Source organism: Nycticebus coucang, chromosome 13 (genome assembly GCF_027406575.1).
Source record: "Nycticebus coucang isolate mNycCou1 chromosome 13, mNycCou1.pri, whole genome shotgun sequence".
Classification (NCBI taxonomy): domain Eukaryota; kingdom Metazoa; phylum Chordata; class Mammalia; order Primates; family Lorisidae; genus Nycticebus; species Nycticebus coucang.
In genome coordinates this window covers 66,665,797-66,688,225 of record NC_069792.1, presented here as the reverse complement: position 1 = coordinate 66,688,225, position 22,429 = coordinate 66,665,797, and the positions used below count along the sequence as shown (strand labels likewise).

The 22,429-nt window shown below is 34.2% G+C and overlaps 1 protein-coding gene across 46 annotated transcripts in view; it reads right to left on the bottom strand.

Moving 5' to 3' along the window:
* Nucleotides 1-22,429, bottom strand: part of RIMS2 (regulating synaptic membrane exocytosis 2) — a 683,906-nt gene that overhangs the window by 264,676 nt on the left and 396,801 nt on the right. For all 46 annotated transcript variants that reach the window (XM_053559665.1, XM_053559666.1, XM_053559708.1 and 43 more), the window contains 3 exons: nucleotides 20,415-20,545; nucleotides 15,376-15,547; nucleotides 13,839-13,992 (listed from right to left, as the gene is read on the bottom strand). In XM_053559665.1, coding sequence (XP_053415640.1) covers nucleotides 13,839-13,992; nucleotides 15,376-15,547; nucleotides 20,415-20,545 — 457 coding nt within the window. The remainder of the gene's footprint in view (nucleotides 1-13,838; nucleotides 13,993-15,375; nucleotides 15,548-20,414; nucleotides 20,546-22,429) is intronic.

Here is a 22,429-nt window from a genome sequence, read left to right as displayed (position 1 = left end):
ATGGGAATGAAAACTGGATGCCAACATCTACCCAGCAAAATCACTTCCACATAGCATTTTATTATAGGATCTAACCAAAGAAATAAGAAAAAGAAAGAAGCAAGGTAGAACAATTTGAGAGGAAAAAATTCTCATTGTTCACAGATGAGATATTATATATCAAAATTCAAATAGTTATTAGGATTTATTTAATAACAAAAAATAATAAAATTTTATTTCTGTATACCAGCATCAATTTAAATCAAATTCCTATGTATAGATCTAATAAAGACATAAGACTTCTATATTTAAACTTATTAAAATATCTACCACCTAGCCATATCCCAGATTATGGAGTGGAATTCTCCCCACTCCCTGGATTTCAGTTCTCCTGAAATTGATCAATATAATTGGAATCAAAATACAAAAAGGATATGTATGGAATATCATAATGTAAGTGCAAAATGTTAATAACAAAAATAGGCCAGGTGGGGGCAGGTCATGTTTGCAATCTTAGCCCTCTGGAAGGATAAGGTAGAAAGATTGCTTGAGCTCAGGAGTTTGAGGTTGCAATGAGCTATTATAACAATGCCACTGCACTCTATCTGGGGCAACAGAGTGAGATTCTGTCTAAAAAAAATGATAATAACAATCCTGAATAAGAAATAAGGTGGGTGCATGACACTAACGGAAATCACAATTTATTATATAGCTGCAGTAATTTAGATAATTTGATACTGGCACAAGAATAGAGAAATAGAGTACAATGGAGTTCACTGAATGGAATAAAATTCAGAAACTTAAGCACAGGTTCAATAAATGTGTTGAATGATGTGACATGTGTAGCAGTAAGAATGTATTTTGGTCCCCACTTTATACCATATACAAAATCTATCCCAAATAAGTAGTAGATTTAATAGAAGAGCAGAAAAATATTCCTAAGAAAACTAAGAACACATATATAACTGTGACCTTAGGAAAAAAAAGATTTTTGAACAGATCATACCAAGACACCATTAACTCTAAAGAAAAAAAATTGAAAACTAAAATATCTCAATTTTAAAACTTACATTGACCAAAAGATCCCATGAAAGAGTGAAAAGGCAGGCCAAAGGGTAGAATAAATTTGCATAAAGATACTCAAAGAATTGAAGTCATAAATTGATTTAAAAAAAAAAGTTAAACTGAAAGCAAAAAGGGCAATAAATCTGACTGTGCACTTCATTAAAGAAGTGGTCAATTATACAAACGGTCAATTAACCTATGAAAATGTTACTGGGGAAACGCAAATTAAAGCCACAATGAGATAACACTAATACACACCTGAAGGATTACAATGAAAAGCACTAAAAAAGACAATCTATAAACAAGAATATAGAGAAACTCAAATGCTCATTCAATACTGTTTAAAGTATAAATTGGCATGAATTTGGAAACTGTTTATGAATATCTACTGCAACAACTATATGCATGAACTATTATCTATTGATTCTACTACTAAATGTATGACCAGCAAAAATTAAAACATAATTATCAAAAGGCATGTACAAGAACAATCATAGCAGCAATCTTAAAAATAGCAAACTGTCAATCAACTGTAGAATACATAAACTGCTTTTATATTAATAGAAAGGAATACTATATAGCAATGAAAATAAATTAACTGCAATTATACATAACAATACTGATGAATCTCAGAAACACACGGTGAGCAAAAAATGCCAGGTATGAAAGAATTGTGGAATTCCATTTGTGATAAGAAGTTTAAAAATAAGCAAAACTACTGTGTGAGGTTTGAGATCACAGGATAGTTGTTACATAGGCAAAGGGAAAGATTATTACAAATTTGAAAGAGGGAAGCCTGTGGGATGCTGCTAGTGGTGTTATGTTTCTTGAGCTGGACACTAGTTATATGGTGTGATTTCTTTATGAAAATTCAACCATGTATATATATCAGATATTTATGATTTATACCAGTTTCTATGTGCATACTCCATTAAAAAGTTTACTTTAAAAGATTGTGATTGCTTCTGAGGATAGTCAATAGCTTATATCCAGCTAATGCTTCTCCTGGTAATAAATTATAAACTCTACACAAAATATTTTAATTAAAAAATTTGTCTAAAGACACAAGAGAACAGTCTGGACATGGTGGCTCACACTTGTAATCTTAGCACACTGGGAGGCCAACATGGGTGGATTGCTTGAACTCAGGAGTTTGAGACCTGCCTGGGCAAGTGTGAGACCCCGTCTTTACTGAGATTAGAAAAATTAGCCAGGTGTTGTGGTGGGCAGCTGTAGTCCCAGCTCCTTGGGAGGCTGAGGCGAAAGGATCACTTGAAGTAAAGAGATTGAAGTGCCTGTGAGCTATGATGACTCCACAACATTCTAGGACAACAGAGTAAGACCCTGTCTCAAAAAATAAATAAATAAATAAATAAAAAGTCCCCTATCCCCCAAATAAGACACCAGAGAACAAACAAACGCAGGCAGAAATCAGGGACATGCCCTTTGAAATTAAGAAAAGCACGGAGGAGAGCAAGATGGCGGCCGAGTAACAGCTTCCTTGCATCTGGGCACCATAAGTCCGGGGAGATAGGACTCCAGGCATCTCTGGCTGGTGGGATCTGCCTATCATCACCCCTGCGAGGATACAGAGAGTCAGCGAGAGCCTTCTGGACCCCAAGAGGAGGACTAAAACAGTGGAAAACCGGCAACTGGTCACATGTGTTCGGTCTAAACCCGCCTGCAACAGTAAGTTCAGTAGCAGTGAGATTGCAAACCGGAAAGGCCTTACCTGTGAACTGTTTTGGTGTCTTTGGACTTGGCACTCAGTTGAGCTGCCTTGGGGAGAGCATGAGTGGGAATACGGAGACCTTTGGCCGTTGTCAAGGGCCCCAGTCTGAGCCGCTGAGCCAGACGGGAGCTACTAGTGTTTGACGGTGGGCCACAGGGAGCCATTGTGAGCGATCTGCCCTGACAAGCTCCGCCCTCAGGGTCGCAGAGCTAGAATCCAGGTGGGAGCTGCTAACCCAGCACCCAGTAGCCTAAGGGTGGGGTCTGAGCCACCTTGCAGCCCTAACCCTCAGGGGCAGAGTGAGACCGGTTTTGGCACACTGGGTAAGTGCATAGCCTCTTCAGCAGTGATTCCAGCGACAAGCACTTTCCTGGGAAGGCTTCTGCTCACCAAGTTTACAAGTTCAAAGTGCCTTTTAAGTGGGCTGAAGAGAGATTTAGGGTGTCTACCTGCTGGGGTTTGACAAATCAGCAGCCTCCAGTCGTATCAGAACTGTGATTAACATTTCATACCCCAGAAGACCATATGTTGCCCAGACAATATTCAACAACATATACATACTGCTCTGTTTTGGGTTGTGTTTTTGTTTTTTTTATGGTTTGGTTGTTTTTTTTGTTTATTTTGATGTTGTTGATGTTGTTTTGTTTTTTAATTTCAACCTTTTCCATACAGATATTTTTTCTTTCTCAATTTTTCTAGTTTAATTATAATTTCCCATTGCTGCCTTTTTTAATAACTAGAACTTCATTTTTGCTAGTGTTTCTACCATTATTATTTGGTTTTTCACCCAATTTTATCCTGTAAAGTTTTCTGTTTGCTTGTTTTGGTTTGATTTATAGCATTTTTGTCTTTCCTCTCTACTTGGTGGAGGTGGGGTACTGTGTCTGACCAGGTTAGCAAAGAGCTGCTGACCTCAAGGGAACCACCCAACTGAACACCCCCAGAAGGTGGTTTTTTTAAAGGTTGTGTCAAAGTACCCTACTATACACCTATATTGCTCTGTCTCCCTCTTACTGTGCCTCTCTTCTTTTTGTCAATATTCCTTTTACTCATTCCCTCTCCTTTCTCTATTTTGTTTTTTCTTTTCACTCGGTCCTCCTTTCTTTCATCCCTTTCTTGCTCTTCAACCTTCTCACCCTTCTGGTCCTGTACCAAAAGGACTCATCTAACCCTTAGTCCACAGGCACGAGAACTTAAAGAGCAAGAGGAAGTGAAAGGAAAATTAGGGCAAGGAAACAGATAAAAGAAATCACTCATGAGGAAGAATCAGCAGAAAACTCCAGGCAACATGAAGAACCAGTCCAGAACAACCCGCCAAGGGACCATGAGGTAGCTACTGCAGAGGATTCCACCTGTAAAGAAATGTTAGGAATGACAGAAAAGGAATTTAGAATACACATGATGAAAACAATGAAAGAAATGATGGAAATAATGAAGGAAACTGCTAATAAACTGGAAAATAACCAAAAGAAAATCCAAAACAGAATCAAATAAGAGATGAACGATATGAAGAATATAAAAAGGATATAGCAGAGCTGAAAAAACTGAAACAGTCAATTAGGGAACTTAAAGATACAATGGAAAGTATCAGCAACAGGTTAGACCATGCAGAAGGAAGAATTTCAGAGGTAGAAGACAAAGTTCTTGAGATAACACAGATAGTAAAAGAGGCATAAAAGAAGAGAGAGAAAGCAGAACGTTCACTGTCAGAATTAGGGGACTTTATGAAGTGTTCCAACATACGACTTATAGGAATCCCAGAAGGGAAAGAAGAATGCCCCAGAGGGATGGAAGCCATACTAGAGAATATTAAAAAGAAAATTTCCCAAATATCACCAAAGATTCTGACACACTGCTTTCAGAGGGATATCGGACCCCAGGTCACCTCAACTATAACTGAGCTTCTCCAAGACACATTGTGATGAACCTGTCCAAAGTCAAGACAAAAGAAAAGTTTCTGCAAGCTGCCAGGAGTAAGCGCCAGTTGACCTACAGGGGCAAATCCATCAGAGTGACCGCAGACTTCTCTAATGATACTTTCCAAGCAAGAAGAAAATGGTCATCTACCTTTAATCTACTTAAACAGAACAATTTCTAGCCCAGAATTCTGTACCCTGCTAACCTAAGATTAAAAATTGACGGAGAAATCAAAACATTTACGGATATACAAACATTGAGGAAATTCGCCACAACAAAACCAACTCTACAGGAAATACTTCAACCTGTTCTGCACACTGACCACCACACTGGATCAGCAGCAAAGTAAGAACTCAGAAATTAAAGGACAGAACCTAACCTCCACACTGATGCAAAAGATAAAACTAAGCAATGGACTCTCACAAAATAAGACGAATAGAATACTACCACACTTATCAATTATCTCAATAAATGTTAATGGCTTGAATTCCCCACGGAAGAGACATAGATTGGCCGACTGGATTAAAAAACACAAGCCATCCATTTGCTGTCTGCAAGAAACACACCTGGCTTCAAAAGATAAATTAAAGCTCTGAGTCAAGGGTTGGAAGACAATTTTTCAGGCAAATGGCATTCAGAAGAAAAGAGGAGTTGCAATCTTATTTTCAGATACATGTGGATTTAAAGCAACTAAAGTCAAAAAAAACAAAGATGGTCACTTTATATTGGTCAAGGGAAAAATACAACAAGAAGCTGTTTCGATTCTAAATATTTATGCACCCAATTTAAATATTCCCAGATTCTTGAAACAGACCTTACTCAGTCTGAAACAGACCTTACTCAGTCTGAGCAATATGATATCTGATAATACCATAATAACAGGGGACTTTAACACTCCTCTTACAGAGCTGGACAGATCCTCTAAACAGAAATTAAACAAAGATATAAGAGATTTAAATGAGACCCTAGAACAACTGTGCTTGATAGCTGCATATAGAACACTCCATCCCAAAGACAAAGAATATACATTCTTCTCATCACCCCATGGAACATTCTCCAAAATTGATCATATCCTAGGACACAAAACAAATATCAACAGAATCAAAAGAACTGAAATTTTACCTTTTATCTTCCAGACCATAAGGCATGAAAGATGGAACTCAACTCTAACAAAAACGCTCGACCCCACACAAAGGCATGGAACTTAAACAATCTTCTGTTGAATAACAGATGGGTGCAGGAAGAAGTAAAACAGGAAATCATTAACTTCCTTGAGAATAACAACAATGAAGACACAAGCTACCAAAACCTGTGGGATACTGCAAAAGCAGATTTGAGAGGAAAATTCATCACTTTAGATGCCTACATTCAAAAAACAGAAAGAGAGCACATCAACAATCTCACAAGCCATCTTATGGAATTGGAAAAAGGAGAACAATCGAAGCCTAAACTCAGTAGAAGAAAAGAAATATCCAAAATCCAATCAGAGATCAATGAAATTGAAAACAAAAGAATCATTCAGAAAATTAATGAAATAAGGAGTTGATTTTTTTAAAAAATAAATAAAATAGATAAACCATTGGCCAGACTAACGAGAAATAGAAAAGTAAAATCTCTAGTAACCTCAATCAGAAATGATAAAGGGGAAATAACAACTGATCCCACAGAGATACAAGAGATCATCTCTGAATACTACCAGAAACTCTATGCCCAGAAATTTAACAATGTGAAGGAAATGGATCAACATCTGGAATCACACCCTCTCCCTAGACTTAGCCAGAAAGAAACAGAGCTCCTGAACAGACCAATTTCAAGCACTGAGATCAAAGAAACAATAAAAAAATCTTCCAACCAAAAAATGCCCTGGTCCAGATGGCTTCACTCCAGAATTCTATCAAACCTTCAAGGAAGAGCTTATTCCTGTTCTGCAGAAATTATTCCAAAAAATTGAGGAAGAAGGAATCTTCCCCAACACATTCTATGAAGCAAACATCACCCTGATACCAAAACCAGGAAAAGACCCAAACAAAAAGGAGAATTTCAGACCAATCTCACTCATGAATATAGATGCAAAAATTCTCAACAAAATCCTAGCCAATAGATTACAGCTTATCATCAAAAAAGTCATTCATCATGATCAAGTAGGCTTCATCCCAGGGATGCAAGGCTGGTTTACCATACGCAAGTCCATAAACGTTATACACCATATTAACAGAGGCAAAAATAAAGATCACATGATCCTCTCAATAGATGCAGAAAAAGCATTTGATAAAATCCAGCATACTTTTCTAATTAGAACACTGAAGAGTATAGGCATAGGTGGCACATTTCTAAAACTCATTGAAGCTATCTATGACAAACCCACAGCTAGTATTTTACTGAATGGAGTAAAGCTGAAAAGTATTCCTCTTAGAACTGGAACCAGACAAGGTTGTCCTCTGTCACCTTTACTATTCAACATGGTGCTGGAAGTTCTAGCCAATACAATTAGGCAAGATAAGGAAATAAAGGGAATCCAAATGGGAGCAGAGGAGGTCAAACTCTCCCTCTTTGCTGATGACATGATCATATACTTAGAGAACCCCAAAGACTCAACCACAAGACTCCTAGAAGTCATCAAAAAATACAGGAATGTTTCAGGATATAAAATCAATGTCCACAAGTCAGTAGCCTTTGTATACACCAATAATAGTCAAGATGAAAAGCTAATTAAGGACACAACTCCCTTCACCATAGTCTCAAAGGAAATGAAATACCTAGGAATATGCGTAACGAAGGAGGTGAACGACCTCTATAAAGAAAATTATGAAATCCTCAGAAATGAAATAGCAGAGGATATTAACAAATGGAAGAACATACCATGCTCACGGATGGGAAGAATCAACATTGTTAAAATGTCTATACTTCCCAAAGCAATCTACCTATTCAATGCCATTCCTATCAAAATACCAACATCGTACTTTCAAGATTTGGACAAAATGATTCTGCGTTTTGTATGGAACTAGAAAAAAACCCATATAGCTAAGGCAGTTCTTAGTAATAAAAATAAAGCTGGGGGCATCAGCATACCAGATTTTAGTCTGTACTACAAAGACATAGTGGTCAAGACAGCATGGTACTGGCACAAAAACAGAGACATAGACACTTGGAATCGAATTGAAAACCAAGAAATGAAACTAACATCTGACAACCACCTAATCTTTGATAAACCAAACAAGAACATACCCTGGGGGAAAGACTCCCTATTCAATAAATGGTGTTGGGAGAACTGGATGTCTACATGTAAGAGACTGAAACTGGACCCACACCTTTCCCCACTCACAAAAATGGATTCAAAATGGATAAAGGACTTAAATTTAAGCATGAAACAATAAAAAATCCTCCAAGAAAGCATAGGCAAATCATTGAAAGATATTGGCCTGGGGAAAGACTTCATGAAGAAGACTGCCATGGCAATTGCAACAACAACAAAAATAAACAAATGGGACTTCATTAAACTGAAAAGCTTCTGTACAGCTAAGGAGACAATAACCAAAGCAAAGTGTCAACCTACACAATGGGAAAGGATATTTCCATATTTTCAATCAGACAAAAGCTTGATAACTAGGATCTATAGAGAACTCAAATTAATCCACATGAAAAAAGCCAACAATCCCTTATATCAATGGGCAAGAGACATGAATAGAACTTTCTCTAAAGATGACAGACGAATGGCTAACACATGAAAAAATGTTCATCATCTCTATATATTAGAGAAATACAAATCAAAGCAACCCTGAGATACCATCTAACCCCAGTGAGAATGGCCCACATCACAAAATCTCAAAACTGCAGATGCTGGCGTGGATGTGGAGAGAATTGAACACTTTTACACTGCTGGTGGGATTGCAAACTAGTACAACCTTTCTGGAAGGAAGTATGGAGAAACCTCAAAGCACTCAAGCTAGACCTCCCATTTGATCCTGCAATCCCATTGCTGGGCATCTACTCAGAAGGAAAAAAATCCTTTTATCATAAGGACACTTGTACTAGACTGTTTATTGCAGCTCAATTTACAATTGCCAAAATGTGGAAACAGCCTAAATGCCCACCAACCCAGGAATGGATTAACAAGCTGTGGTATATGTATACCATGGAATACTATTCAGCTATTAAAAAAAATGGAGACTTTACATCCTTCGTATTAACCTGGATGGACGTGGAAGAGATTATTCTTAGTAAAGCATCACAAGAATGGAGAAGCATGAATCCCATGTACTCAATTTTGATATGAGGACAATTAATGACAATTAAGGTTATGGGGAGGGGAGGAAAAGCAGAAAGAGGGACGGAGGGAGGGGGGTGGGGCCTTGGTGTGTGTCACAGTTATGGGGGCAAGACATGATTGCAAGAGGTACTTTGCCTAACAATTGCAATCAATGTAACCTGGCTTATTGTACCCTCAATGAATCCCCAACAATAAGAAAAAAAATAAGAAAAGCACATATGTCACCAGTTTATTCCTTTTTTTTTTCTTCCTGAAGGTATTCCCTATTTAGTTCAAGGTAGAGAAGTTATAGCTCAAATATACAGCCTCAGTCTTAACAAGGCTAAGGATCAGAGTTGTCAGAATTGAGGGGGAATGCAGAAAAGGAGGTTGCTAAAGAGAGCTCCCAAATTCTGAAGACCCAAAATTTGCACACAAAAAAAACCTCTCAGGTCCTGGCCTGATTTATAAACCACAAAGCAAAAAACAAGAAGAAAGAGCAGAAAGTGACAACTGAAAAGGTAAAAGAGCTGCAAAGAGATGTTAGGGACTTTTGGTGTAGAGAAGTCAGAGTTTGGAATTTAAGTCTCAATATATTACAGGTGTTTAGAAAACATCTTGGACCTCCCCCAGAAAGGCCACACCTTAGTAATAAGAACCAGAAACTAAACTGAGGTCTATGCCATAGGACTATGAAAGGAACCAAATTATTAATAGAATTGCCCTAACACATTTTCTGTAGGATTTAGGTGACCCTTCAGTAATTTTTCTGTGTGCTAAAAATAAAATAAAACATTATTCAAAATTCAGAGTCTTGTATTAAGCACAATGTCCAATATTTAATAAAAAGTAGTAGATGTATGAAAAGTATAGTGTGATCCATAATCAAGGGGAAAAAGAGAAATATAAGTAAACCCACAGAAGACTAAGATTTAGGAGTTATCAGACAAGTATTTTAAAATAAGTACCATAAATACATTAAATAAGTTATAGGACTACATGTACATCTATATATATATAATACATCTTTGTATAAAAATTGGTATCGCCATACATATACATACACAGACAAACACATATAATAAAAAAAGAAATTTCAGGAAGGATATAAAAACTTATAAGAAAACAAAAAGCAAATTTTAAAAATTATCTTTAATAAGATAATTTGTACTATGGTTTTCATAGAAGAATAGACACTGTAGAAGAAAATATCAGTAAATGTGAAAACAGATGAATAAAATTAATCAAAACTGAGGAAGAGAGAAAGAAGAGATTAAAAAACAAAGAAACTTAGGGCAGCATCTGTGGCTCAAAGGGGTAGGGCACCGGTCCCATATGCCAGAGGTGGCGGGTTCAAACACAGCTCTGGCCAAAAATTAAAAACAAAAACAAAAACAAAAGAAACATAAAGAAACTCAATAACATGTGCAACAATGTCAAGAGATTGCCATACATTTAACTGCAGTCCAAGAAAGAGAAAAGAGTATCAGATTGAAAATTGGAAGAGTGGTCCCAAATTTCCCCTAATAAGTGAAATCCTGAAAAACCTTAATCATGAAATCATGTCTCTTTTATCTTCTACCTTCCAACAGCATCATTTTAGATTTGTCACAATGATTTGTTCCCATTCACTTTTCTTTGAACTTGTGGTCATGCAGGTGAATGAAAATATAGTAGATATCATGCTATTTTAAAAAGTGAAAGAGGTGATAATACTAAGTTTTACTGAATAAAGACTAACATTTGAGAAATGAAAGAAATAAAACTAGTTGTTATGAGACACAGGAAAGAATGAAAAATCAAATTACAATTCTGAATAGACATTCTTGTTCAAATTGTGATAATGGTTAGAAAGTTTTCAAGTAATAAATTTGTAAGAAACTTCTGTCATATTAAAAAGGGATATTTCCTTTTAGATACTATAATTTTTACTGAAAAACAATAAGGAATACATAACAATAAAAACCTATATATCAAAATACACTTTCCAAATCATCTCTTCATGTTTCAAGATGGTGATAAAGTTTCTTATTAAGGAGTCAAAAAAAACTAATGAAAATTTGAGATATTTTGCCATCTCAAAAAGCAACCTTAACTTCTTTATTAATGTTTTTTTGGAAACATACCAGTAAAATATCCATGTACATTCAATAAGGTTATAGTCTTAGAGTGATATTCATAGAGGTTATACTAACAAAATATCCAACTATTTAGATGTAGGAAACAAATTGGGGCCTATTATATGCTTTTGATAATAACTGTTCATGCATATGTTCCATCAAATGTTAAGGATAATGATCTTTGGCAATATGAGACATTCTTATAAATAAATGCCATATTTACCCTCTTCATAGAGAAAAACTCTTAGAAGGTTCTTATTGTTGATGAAGTTTTAAAATTACTAGTTCATTTATTCATATTTTTATTTGTACCTGCCATTTATGAGAACTATATCCTTGGCCAGTAGTAATGTTTTTAACTTTTTGTCTATTCCTAAATGTCATTTATTAGTTTTTCTTTTTTCCTTTATGTGTACAAACAGGTTTTTATTTATTTTCATTCCTACTCGCTGTTAATAACATATTAGGTAGATGATAGTGACAAGAATGACATGGTACAGCATGGAGCCATCTTATTACCCATGTGCATATTAACACTATTAATGACTAAGAAACAGAATTGTCATTTTGGGGATAGAAAAAGGTTGGTTATATTACATTATTTGCGCAAAAATCCATAACACATACAGTTAACTATAAGGTACTCTAATCACATTGTTCCTCACATCCACTATTTCTAATTTGTGAGGGAGGAAAAAAATGAAAACTATTGGTAGATTTCAGAGTTTCTGGTATTGAAAGTCCTCAAACCTACTAGTTATTGCAATAAAAACTGAAGTCCTTAAAGAAAAGGTGAATTCTATAAGGGCAATGCTGGCTAGTGTTAGTAGCCTATAAATTTAAACTATAAGAATTAGTACATACTGAATTATATAATATAATTATCACAGAGTAACCCACCATTGTACACTGTAATTTAGAGAGAATATACTGAATAGATTATAATGGTGAGAAAGAATAAAATTAGTTCACAGAAAATTCACTGTAATGTTTTAATTATTACAACAAAGCATGTTGTAATGCCTTTTGTAAATAGAGATGTTGAGTGTTTGCTGTGCAGAAAGGCTGAAAAAAGTAAATGCTATAGAATTGGCATTCAGTTAATACCGCCTCGTGTACTAGACTGTATTTAGAGGAAATAAAATTCCATTTATTAGAGAGATTATTTCAAAAAGAAGTGAAGATAATTCTGTTGGCTTACCTATTGCTAACCAAACAATCCATAGGAACAATCCTTGGCTCCAATTCTCTACTCATCAAATAGCCTTCCAATATATAATTTGGCCCCCAATCACCAGGAATGTTATAATTCATGTATTGTACAGACAATAGGTATTTGTTGTGCTGCCAGACACACTTCTCAAGATTAATAAATGACATAGCATTTGTACTTATAAATTTACATTTCTAAAATTTGGTCAATCAGTCCTCCAGTACTTAACAAAAATGTTGCTAAACCTGGAACATGCTGACTCCATAGATAGAACTACCCCATGAACACTATGCAAACAGCAAGCATCCATCTTACCTTTCAATAATAGATTCTTCAGAAAAAACAAAACAAAAAAAAAACGACCTGAGTTGTAAGGGCAAAGAGACAACAATGTCGCTTTTCAAACTGGAAAACATCTCTGTGTTTATCTTAAGGTTCTTTGGATTGATTTTATTCTATTTTACAGTTCGAACTATGTATGTAAAATGCAAATGTTGATAATAAGAACAACAACAATAATAAAATAAGTTTAGGCCGGGCACCGTGGCTCACACCTGTAATCCTAGCACTCTACAAGGCCAAGGCGGGCTCACAGGTTCAAGACCAACCTGAGCCAGAGTGAGACCTTGTCTCTAAAAATAGCTCAGCGTTGTGGCAGGTTCCTGTAGTCCCAGCTACTCAGGAGACTGAGGCAAAAAAATCGCTTGAGCCCAAGAGTTTGAGATTGCTGTGAGCTATGATACCATTGCACTCTACTGAGGGTGACAAAGTAAGACTTTGTCTCAGAAAAAAACATAAAATAAAATCAATTTATGTTCTTGAGATTAATTAATTCTTATAACCACCTATCATGCAGGTATTAAAATTTCCATTTTATAAATAAGGAGGAAAATAAAGCTTAGAAAGATGATCTGCTTTAAGTCATACAGCTCTAAAGTGAAAGAATCATAACTTAGGTTAATCTGAGAGTGCAGTTTATGGACAATCACTATATGCTGTACTTTTTATCTACATATTCATGAAATACATTAAAGAAGGTATAAATCATAATTTTGGATATCTATAACTATATGACCAAACTCTACTGTACTAGCTAGCTATCACATGCCCATATTTAGGATTCTAAGCACAATTCAAAATAGAACTGTGATTCTAAGCACAGTGAACTATGCTTATTTGGGGTCATATCATCCAAAGTACAACCATAAAATACTTTAACATTGTGATGAGTGTGCCGGGTATAACCTTATTTTAGGGTATTAAACATTTCAAAAGTTTTCATAGAAGCTATGGAAAGACTAACAGATACCTGTTGATACCATAATGGTATATTCAAATTCTGTGTGTTAAATACATCACTTAAGATCAGGAAAATTTGATTTAAAAAATGACAAATTTACCATGAAGGCTATGTTAACCAGTTCGATGAAAATATTTCAAACTGTATATAAAACCAGCACATTGTATCTCATAATTGCATTATTGTACACAGCTATGATTTAATTTAAAAAATCAAAAAATCAAAACAATAAAATAAAAAAATGACAAATTTTAATGAAAACTTACTTTGCAACCTCCGTGTTGGGCTCTCTCCATGAAGTTGTCTTCGTGGCATATATGGAGAAGGGTGGGGAAGTGGCAATGAAGAGATATCATGGGTCTGGAGTTTGTACCAGTGTGGTTCATCATCTAATAATGCTGTTTCTAATTCGATTAAAATCTACAAGCCCAAGAAACAAAGGACTATTATATCAATAATAAAGAAAGTCTGGTAAATGGTCTTAATAACTTTTGTAGTAATAATTAAAACAGCAATGCTATTAGATCAAAATAAGGTCATTTAGATGTTGTAAAATTGTCAATATGTTTTCATAATAACTAAATAAAAGATAAATTTTATAACTTCTTGGTGATTTAGTAGTTTTAAATATCTAAGACATTTATTTTATTGACCCTTGATCATCCAATTCATAAAAGGCTATTAAATTTACCATTACAGAAATAATGCTTTATACTAAAAATGACTATAAGAATACTTATATTTGTTTTTCATTTTATGATATATAAATCAAGGAGCATATAAACCACATTTATAGTCACTAATTTGACCTGCACACACAATAATTTGGATGGAACTAGAGACCATTATCCTGAAATCTCATTTATAATTTCTTTCCCTTGCAATTTCAATGTAGTTGTCCAATACTGCTTCCCCGTGGTGTTTTGTTATTCCCTCTACAGGAATCTCACTTCTCTTGACTTCGCTAAATTCCTTTTTTTTTTTTTTTTTTTGTGGAGACTTCTCTTAACCACTTCCCCTCCTCTGCGCAGCAATTATATATTCCTATTGCATTTTCCCCTTGATAGCAATTGGTATGCCATATTATACTATAATTGCTATTCACATGGCTGTAACACCAACGGATTTTAAGTTCCTTGAAGTAAGTAATATGCCTTGTTTACCATTGTAGCCTCAGCTCCTACACAGTGCCTGGTACATTATAGGGTTTACAAAATAATCCATGAATAAATGTGTGAACTACTTACTACTAGTTGGTTCAGTAAACTAACAAGATATATACAATCCTATAAACAAAACAACTTGTGAAATAGAAAACAACCTTTCTTTTTTTTTTTTTTTGTAGAGACAGAGTCTCACTTTATGGCCCTCCAACTCCTGGGCTTAAGTGATTCTCTTGCCTCAGCCTCCCAAGGCACCCGCCACAACGCCCAGCTATTTTTTGGTTGCAGTTCAGCCGGGGCCGGGTTTGAACCCACAACTCTCGGTATATGGGGCCGGCGCCTTACCAACTGAGCCACAGGTGCCACCCGAAAACAACCTTTCAACACTAAAATTTCTATAATAAAAATAACCATGTAAAAATTTTCACAGAGTATTTAGAACCATTGTTTTCTGTGGTAAGTTTTGTCTTTGAGTTTTCTTTCTCTGTCAATAAGTTTTGTCTTTATGCGGTAGCTAAATTCATTCTGTTAAAAATATTATGTCTACCTTTTCAGATATTCTAAACAAATAGATAGTCATATAAACAAAAAGTATTCAGGATGACATGAATAGTGTAAACTTTAAAATAATTCTAGATACCTCTCCTAAGAATTCGCTTTCTTCCTCCCGAACTCGCGCTTGATCCCAAAGGGTAATCTCTAGCATTCGTTCCCGAAATTCTCTTCGGTGGACTGGAGAATAAATGAATGTTTGGTTCCATTTGGGTTCCAATGTTTTCTTTACTGTTTTAGTTCTTCTCTTGTTTTTATCACTATGAAAAAATAATAAAATATATGAACTTACAGAAAACTGAAAGTTTTTCCCTAAGATTAACTTAAAATTTCTTAGAAAACAAGTTTTAGCACAGATGTGTCATATGTATTGCAAATATTATAATCTTTACAATTTGAATTAAAAATTTTAAAGTGTACAATTATATTATACTTTTTTTCCCCTTAAGAAACAGGATCACACTCTGTTTTCCAGGCTAGAGGACAATGACACCATCGTAGGTCATTGCAGCCTCAAACTCCTGGCCTCAAGTAATCTTCCCAAAGTGCTAAGACAACAGGCATGAACCACCATGACTGGTCACTTATAGTAATCTATAATTATTAAATACTCTGTAATTATTACTTAATTATACTAATATTTCAATAAATCTTAAATGTTTTACAATGATAAATTTTTAAAGACTTAATCTTTCTAAAACTTGAAATAAAACAGAGCTTGAGAACTCTAACTTTAAAATTGTTTTAACACACTGCCATTTTAAAAACCTTCAAAATTATGAGTAATGTAACATTTTATATATATATACACACACACACACCATTCACTTAAAACTACAGAAGTCTTATTGTACAAAACAATGAGTAAATTATGATGTGCACAACTTCATATCCACATAGTTTAGCTAATGAACACCACAATTTACATATTATGAAGTTACCTTCTTACATATAAAAAACACACATTTGCTTACTTGACATATATCAGGTCTTTAAAAACACTGTAAAATTATTTATATGTGAAGTAAAAATGAAGCCACTGGAAATGCAAGATGGCCTTTTGACAGATGGGACTTCTAGCTCAAAGGTTTTCATAATCTTTTTGATTGGTATCTCTATCAACTGAATGTTTTAGATTATGCATTTCATTGTCTATACATATATTTATAAATTATGTACTATATATGCAGTACGATACTATTGCACATTGAGAAATACACTGAAAGAGAAATTTAATATAATGGGATAATTTTTTTAAAAAATTCAAATATTTTTTCCTGAATTCTAATTTATTGTCCTACATAACCCGTAGGGTACATCCATTCTATATGTATATCACTATTCTAGCATATTAGAGAGGATCGCTGGCTGAATAAGAATAAAGAAAATCATCTAAGAAGTAAATTTTTAGCTATTTAGGAAAGACTATTTAAAGTGAAATGCAGACAGGGAACAATGGCTCACACCTGTAATCTCAGTACTTTGGGAGGCTGCATGAGGATTGCATGAGTCCAGGAGTTCAAGACCAGCTTAAGCAACCATAACAGGACTGTCTCTACAAAAAAATTTAAAATTAGCTGGGTGTGGTGGTGCACACCTGCAGTCCCAGCACTTTGAGAGGCTGAGTTGGGAAGATCACTCAAACCCAGGTGTTTGAGGCTGCAGTGAGCTATGATGAGATCATTGCACTTTTGCCCAGAGAACAGAGTGAGACCCTGTCTCACAAAAAAAAGGTGAAAAGTAGACAATGAAGTCCAATTAAAATAATATTAACTGCTACAAAATCTCTCAGCACAATGCAATTCCAAAAGTATTGGTAAACAGGGAGAAAAGAAAACAAAGTAGGCCTGGGGTATCTCTGAAATGGAGAAGCTATGTGACTTCTCACTAGAAATTTTAATGTTTTACATAGATTTGACTTGAGTAACCAAGAGGCACTGTATGTTTCCAGAGCACACATATTCAATGTGGCAGAAGGCTGCCTTTAAATACACTGATAATGAATTTTGCGAATACGTGGAGAAAAGATAACATGCAATGTATCTTTACTAATTTTAAAAGTATTGGTAGGAAAATAACTTTGCAAACCAATGGAGAATTTATACATGGAAAAGAAATGATCCTATATACATATAAGGATAACTTACCAAATGACACACAAAATATGTAACATGAACTATGATTCATGATCCTTCTCTCTTTCTCTCCCTCCTTTTAAAATTTTAACAAATATTTATTTAGCATCTACTTATATTCCATCAATGAAGAATGAATTCTGAGAACCTGTCTAGAGATAAAGGTTCCTTCCATAAAGGCCAGGAAGAAAGCATTAGATACCAGGAACTTTGGTATCTAATTCAAAAATAGTTTTTATCTAAATCTGAAAGGAAAATGAAAAATAAACCATGAATTTCCTCTTAAGGACTAAAAAAAGTTCAAACAGAAAAACAATTTTAGAAGTGACTGAATAAGAAGGGGACCAGATAATCTCTGACTTTCCTTAAGAAACCAACATTATGATTACAATTTAATAAGGCAATTAAGTCTGCATCAAAGCATAAATTCATAAACAAATAGTCTTATCTTCAGCAAAATAAAAAGTGAATTCTGTTTTCCTATAAATCTAACCAAAGGCTTCAGAATCAGAGATTACTGTACAAGTCAAAAACTGAAAAGGTGACAACAGTATTTAAAAACTAAGATCAATAAGCATGCTATAGAGCTATTTTTAAGATAGTGGTTTAATAATAATAAAATAGTGACCTCTAAAAGTATTGTTCAATTGTTTAGAATGCAGTTAACTTACTTTTGTAAATAAAATCCAACTTCAATCTTTTTCTATTTATTTTCATGTTACTGGTACTTTTTGTTTCCTTTTTATTTCACTAAGTAAGAAGATGCAAAGACTGGATGTTTTTATTCAAAATTAAACAATATATATTTTGTTTATATATTAAACAACTTTACTTCAAAATACAAAAGGGAATCTACAGCATGCCTAGTATCTTTTTAGAGTACACAGTCCATTATCTAGAAAATAATTTTTTGAATGCCTTAACTGACATTCTAGACTAGATCTCTTCTATATACTTTCATTTGCCTCTTCGGGAAGTCTTATTGTTACAAAGGCATCAATTGTTTTTTGTTTACTTGTTCAAGTATTTCCTCCAGAAAAATTTAAAAACATGAAATAATTCATAACACAAGCACAAATAGTCCTTTATGTGTTAAAAATGTGTCAACAGGAAAAAAAGAAATTATTACTATGATAATGTAACTTTCTGAGTTAAGCAGAGAATTATTTTCACTGTTAGAAACAAGAATCATAATGCAATCTAATCACCAAAGAAAGCTATAAAATTTACCTACTCTTCTAATTCCTGATAACTGATATGGAAGTTAGTCGAAAATAATCTAAGAACAAAATATTTAAATGCCTCTTTAATTCTTTGGTGTTGAAAAAAGAAGAAATGAACTGCATCTAAAATATAAAGAATTTGTAAGGAGATTTTCCCTCCCATTTTAGCTCTATCTGCTCAAAATCCAAGGAGAGGGGTTATGTAAAAACAAAACTAAACAAAAAGGTCAAGACAGAAATTATGCAATTTCCAATATTTTCATCATCTACAAAATAAATGTTTCTCTTCAAAGGTTTGAGCAAGTAGAAATTTAAGTCATGTTTATGCATAAAAACATAGATGATTATGTATGTCCACTCCATCTCTTACAGTTCAACATGTATTTACACGTATTTCTCTCCAAAAGCCAACCTCAATTGTTAGAGAAAACTTTCTCCAAGTAAACTTTATTAAGATAAAAATATTTTATCAGTTTCCACTAACTTTAGATGTTATACATATTCTGAGGAAGTGGATATACAACTCTCACTTCAAAATATGCATTAATAAATAAAATATAAACCTTTTCTTAATTGTTTGCATCCGTTCTTTTGTCCTTTCCTTTGCTGAGATGTTTGTTCAGATTTTACTTTGGCACCCAACCCAACCCTGATGACTTTCTACTTGAACTAATTATAAGTAACTACCTGAGGGTCCAAAAGTGTGTAATCATGTTTAAGATCACAACTGTGGCTGGGCTCAGTGACTCACACCTGTAATCCTAGTACTCCGGGAAGCCAAGATGGGTGGATTGCTTGAGTCCAGGAGTTTGAGACCAGCCTGTGCAAGAGCGAGACCCCATATATAAAAAATAGCCAGGCGCTTGTAGTTCCAGCAACTTGGGAGGCTGAGGCAAGAGAATCACTTGAGCCCAAGAGTTTGAGGTTGCTGTGAGCTATGACGCTATGGTATTCAACCCCAGGGCAACTGAGTGAGACTCTGTCTCCAAATTAAAAAAAAAAAAAAAAAAAGATCATAACTGTGCCCTAACACTTCCAACCCAAGAAAAAATGACCACACATACTGAGAGCACTATGCTTTGGGAGACAGGAATGTAGACAATAGGGGAAACAGCAATTGGTTCTGTTACTTTCGTCTTTTTTTCATGATGCCTATGGAATAGTCCCTTTTATTTTTTGTATGCTTAGATTATTTTGAGAGACTGTTTCTCTAATCCTAATACTTCTATTTAAATCAGGGTAGAACAATAACATTTATGTGAATTAGAATACATACAAAACAAAAATGCTTGGAGAAGCTGGTTCTGGTACAGTTTATTGATGATATGGGGTGATGAAACACAAAGCACACTTGTTACTTTTACAGAATAGAGAGAAATATTATCTTGGTAAAGGAAGGTAGAATTTGTAGAGAAATACGCTGAGTACTTAGTACCATGTACATAGCTTTTAGACTCTGTAGTTTGTGTTCAAAAATTGATTTTAAATAGCGTAACTTTTAATTTTGATAAATGAAAATATATTTAAGAAATAATCCATACATGCCTAAGATATTCAATAATATATGTAATAAATATTTAATATAAGCTTTAAAACAATCTTAAATATTTACTATCACTACTTTGATTTCTAAGAATCATTATTTTAAGCTTCACAAGTATCTGACTGGTATGGTACAGAAAAATAAATAAAATAGGAAATTGAAATATTCATTGTTAATATTTTCCCACTTATATTCAAGAACATTTACTTTTGTTTTATGTCCCTACCTTCTGTCTGGAAGAAAGTATATTTTAACATAAGGATTTCTTGGCCTCCCATCTTCCCTGGAAGGGAGATCCTTTGCTCCCAAAATTGTAACTATTAATTGGTGACCAACCTTGTCAAACCACAGTTTTATCTGGAAAGCAAAAAGAAACATTTAACATCCAAACATAATGTCTACATTTCAAATCCACCCCATTTTCTTACACTAATATTAGTACAGTATATAAATTTTACTTAGTAAATTGTGGTTAGTTAAAATAAAAGGATATACTATAATAACTTCAATGAATAAAAAAATGAGTTAGATATTTTAGTTTCTATGATAAATCACTTTTTTTTTTACTCAAATGTGATTGCTTATTAACATGCATACTATAATTACATTATCAAAATTAGGGACTTTATACACAATGATCGCTCTGAATCTTTCCTTATGCAAGAATCACTGTAGTTCATTTTGGTTCTCCTACAATACTGACTTCAGAATAACTGCTCAAAATAAATTGAGTGGATAGTAACTTGTTTATGTGATATTCATAGGGAATTTTCAAATAAATATTTTATGTTAGTCTGTAGCAAAGAAACACTTCCAAGATTATAAGCAAACTTACTAGTAGCTACTTACTAGTAGCTAGTAACTAAAGCTTACTAGCTTTAGTTAACAGATTGCCTCAATTTTTACTTCAAACTTCAATAAATTCATCTTTTTTAAATTTTCTTATTCAGACCTAAAATCTCCTTTCGTTTTATGAAGCAAATATATTACATCCTTAAAATAATAAGAATACATTTTATTATTTCAGATAAGAAAATGCGAATAATTTCCTTGTGCCATAATTAGAGATTGGAACTTCACATCCAACTTCTGAAGTCATTTGATTTAACTGTTACCACCTCCCACACACATACCTCACACCCTCATCCCTCGCTAGCTGATTCTATGTCAGGATATATGATAACTACAGCTCTAATCCCCATCTTGGTTCAAAATTCTGTACATCTCTGTCCACTACCTTGAAACTGAAATGGAACCAGAAATTTAGAATTTGAGAATAACAGGTAAAAATCAATTCTGGTTATATATAAAACACTGGCAGTTCAGTTACAATTCCAATATGGCCTTATAGACTCTCATTTCACATCCTAGAGAATGAGAGACCTAAGCAACTTTTGCATCAGAAGGGGAAGACTAACAGCCCAAAAGAGTATATAAAATTATTTTTATGTTGTTGTTTCTTTGATGAATGGTAGCCCTCTTATGGGAATAAGTAAGAAATATCCAAATTTATCACTAATCTACATTTTGTGTTAAGTCTTTATGTTTGATGCTGGTATTACCTTGCTATTGTGTAACTTTTTCTAACAGAGCTGCTAAGTACAAAAATAGATCCTACACAATTATTTCTCTATGGTTAACAAACCTCCTATGTCAGTATTCCCTGGATTATTTACTAAAAAGTTACAAATTCCTAGGGCCCACCTCTCACCTACAGAATCAGAATGGGGCCCTGAAATTTGGATTTTAACGAGTCCTCCGGGTGATCCTCATGAGCATTAAAATTTGAGAACCACTGCCTTAGATTAAGAGATCAACAACCTGAAGAAAAAAGTTTTCAATATTTGAAAGGAAAAAGTTCAAACATTTACTTGCCTAACCATATTAGAACATACATACAGAAAAAGATAAGGAGGAATAAGAGACTAAATATTCTTCTGGTAAAAGGCATGAGGGGGAAGCAAATAAAGAAATGCAGAAGTGTCTAATTGCATATGAGATGAAAGAGATGTTATAGACAGCGTCATGGTACCTGTATAATGTGTGACCACAGCCACATTAATTTTTATGCTACCCTTTCTTTTCACTAGTAAAAAAGTGTTTATGGCTATATTTTTTTCTAAAACACTAAAAATCTTTCTGAGAATCATGACATGAATATTAGGCACCTCAAAGAGAAAACAATTTTATAAGACTAATAATAAACTTTACATTTAAGAAACAATAATTACTACGAGACTA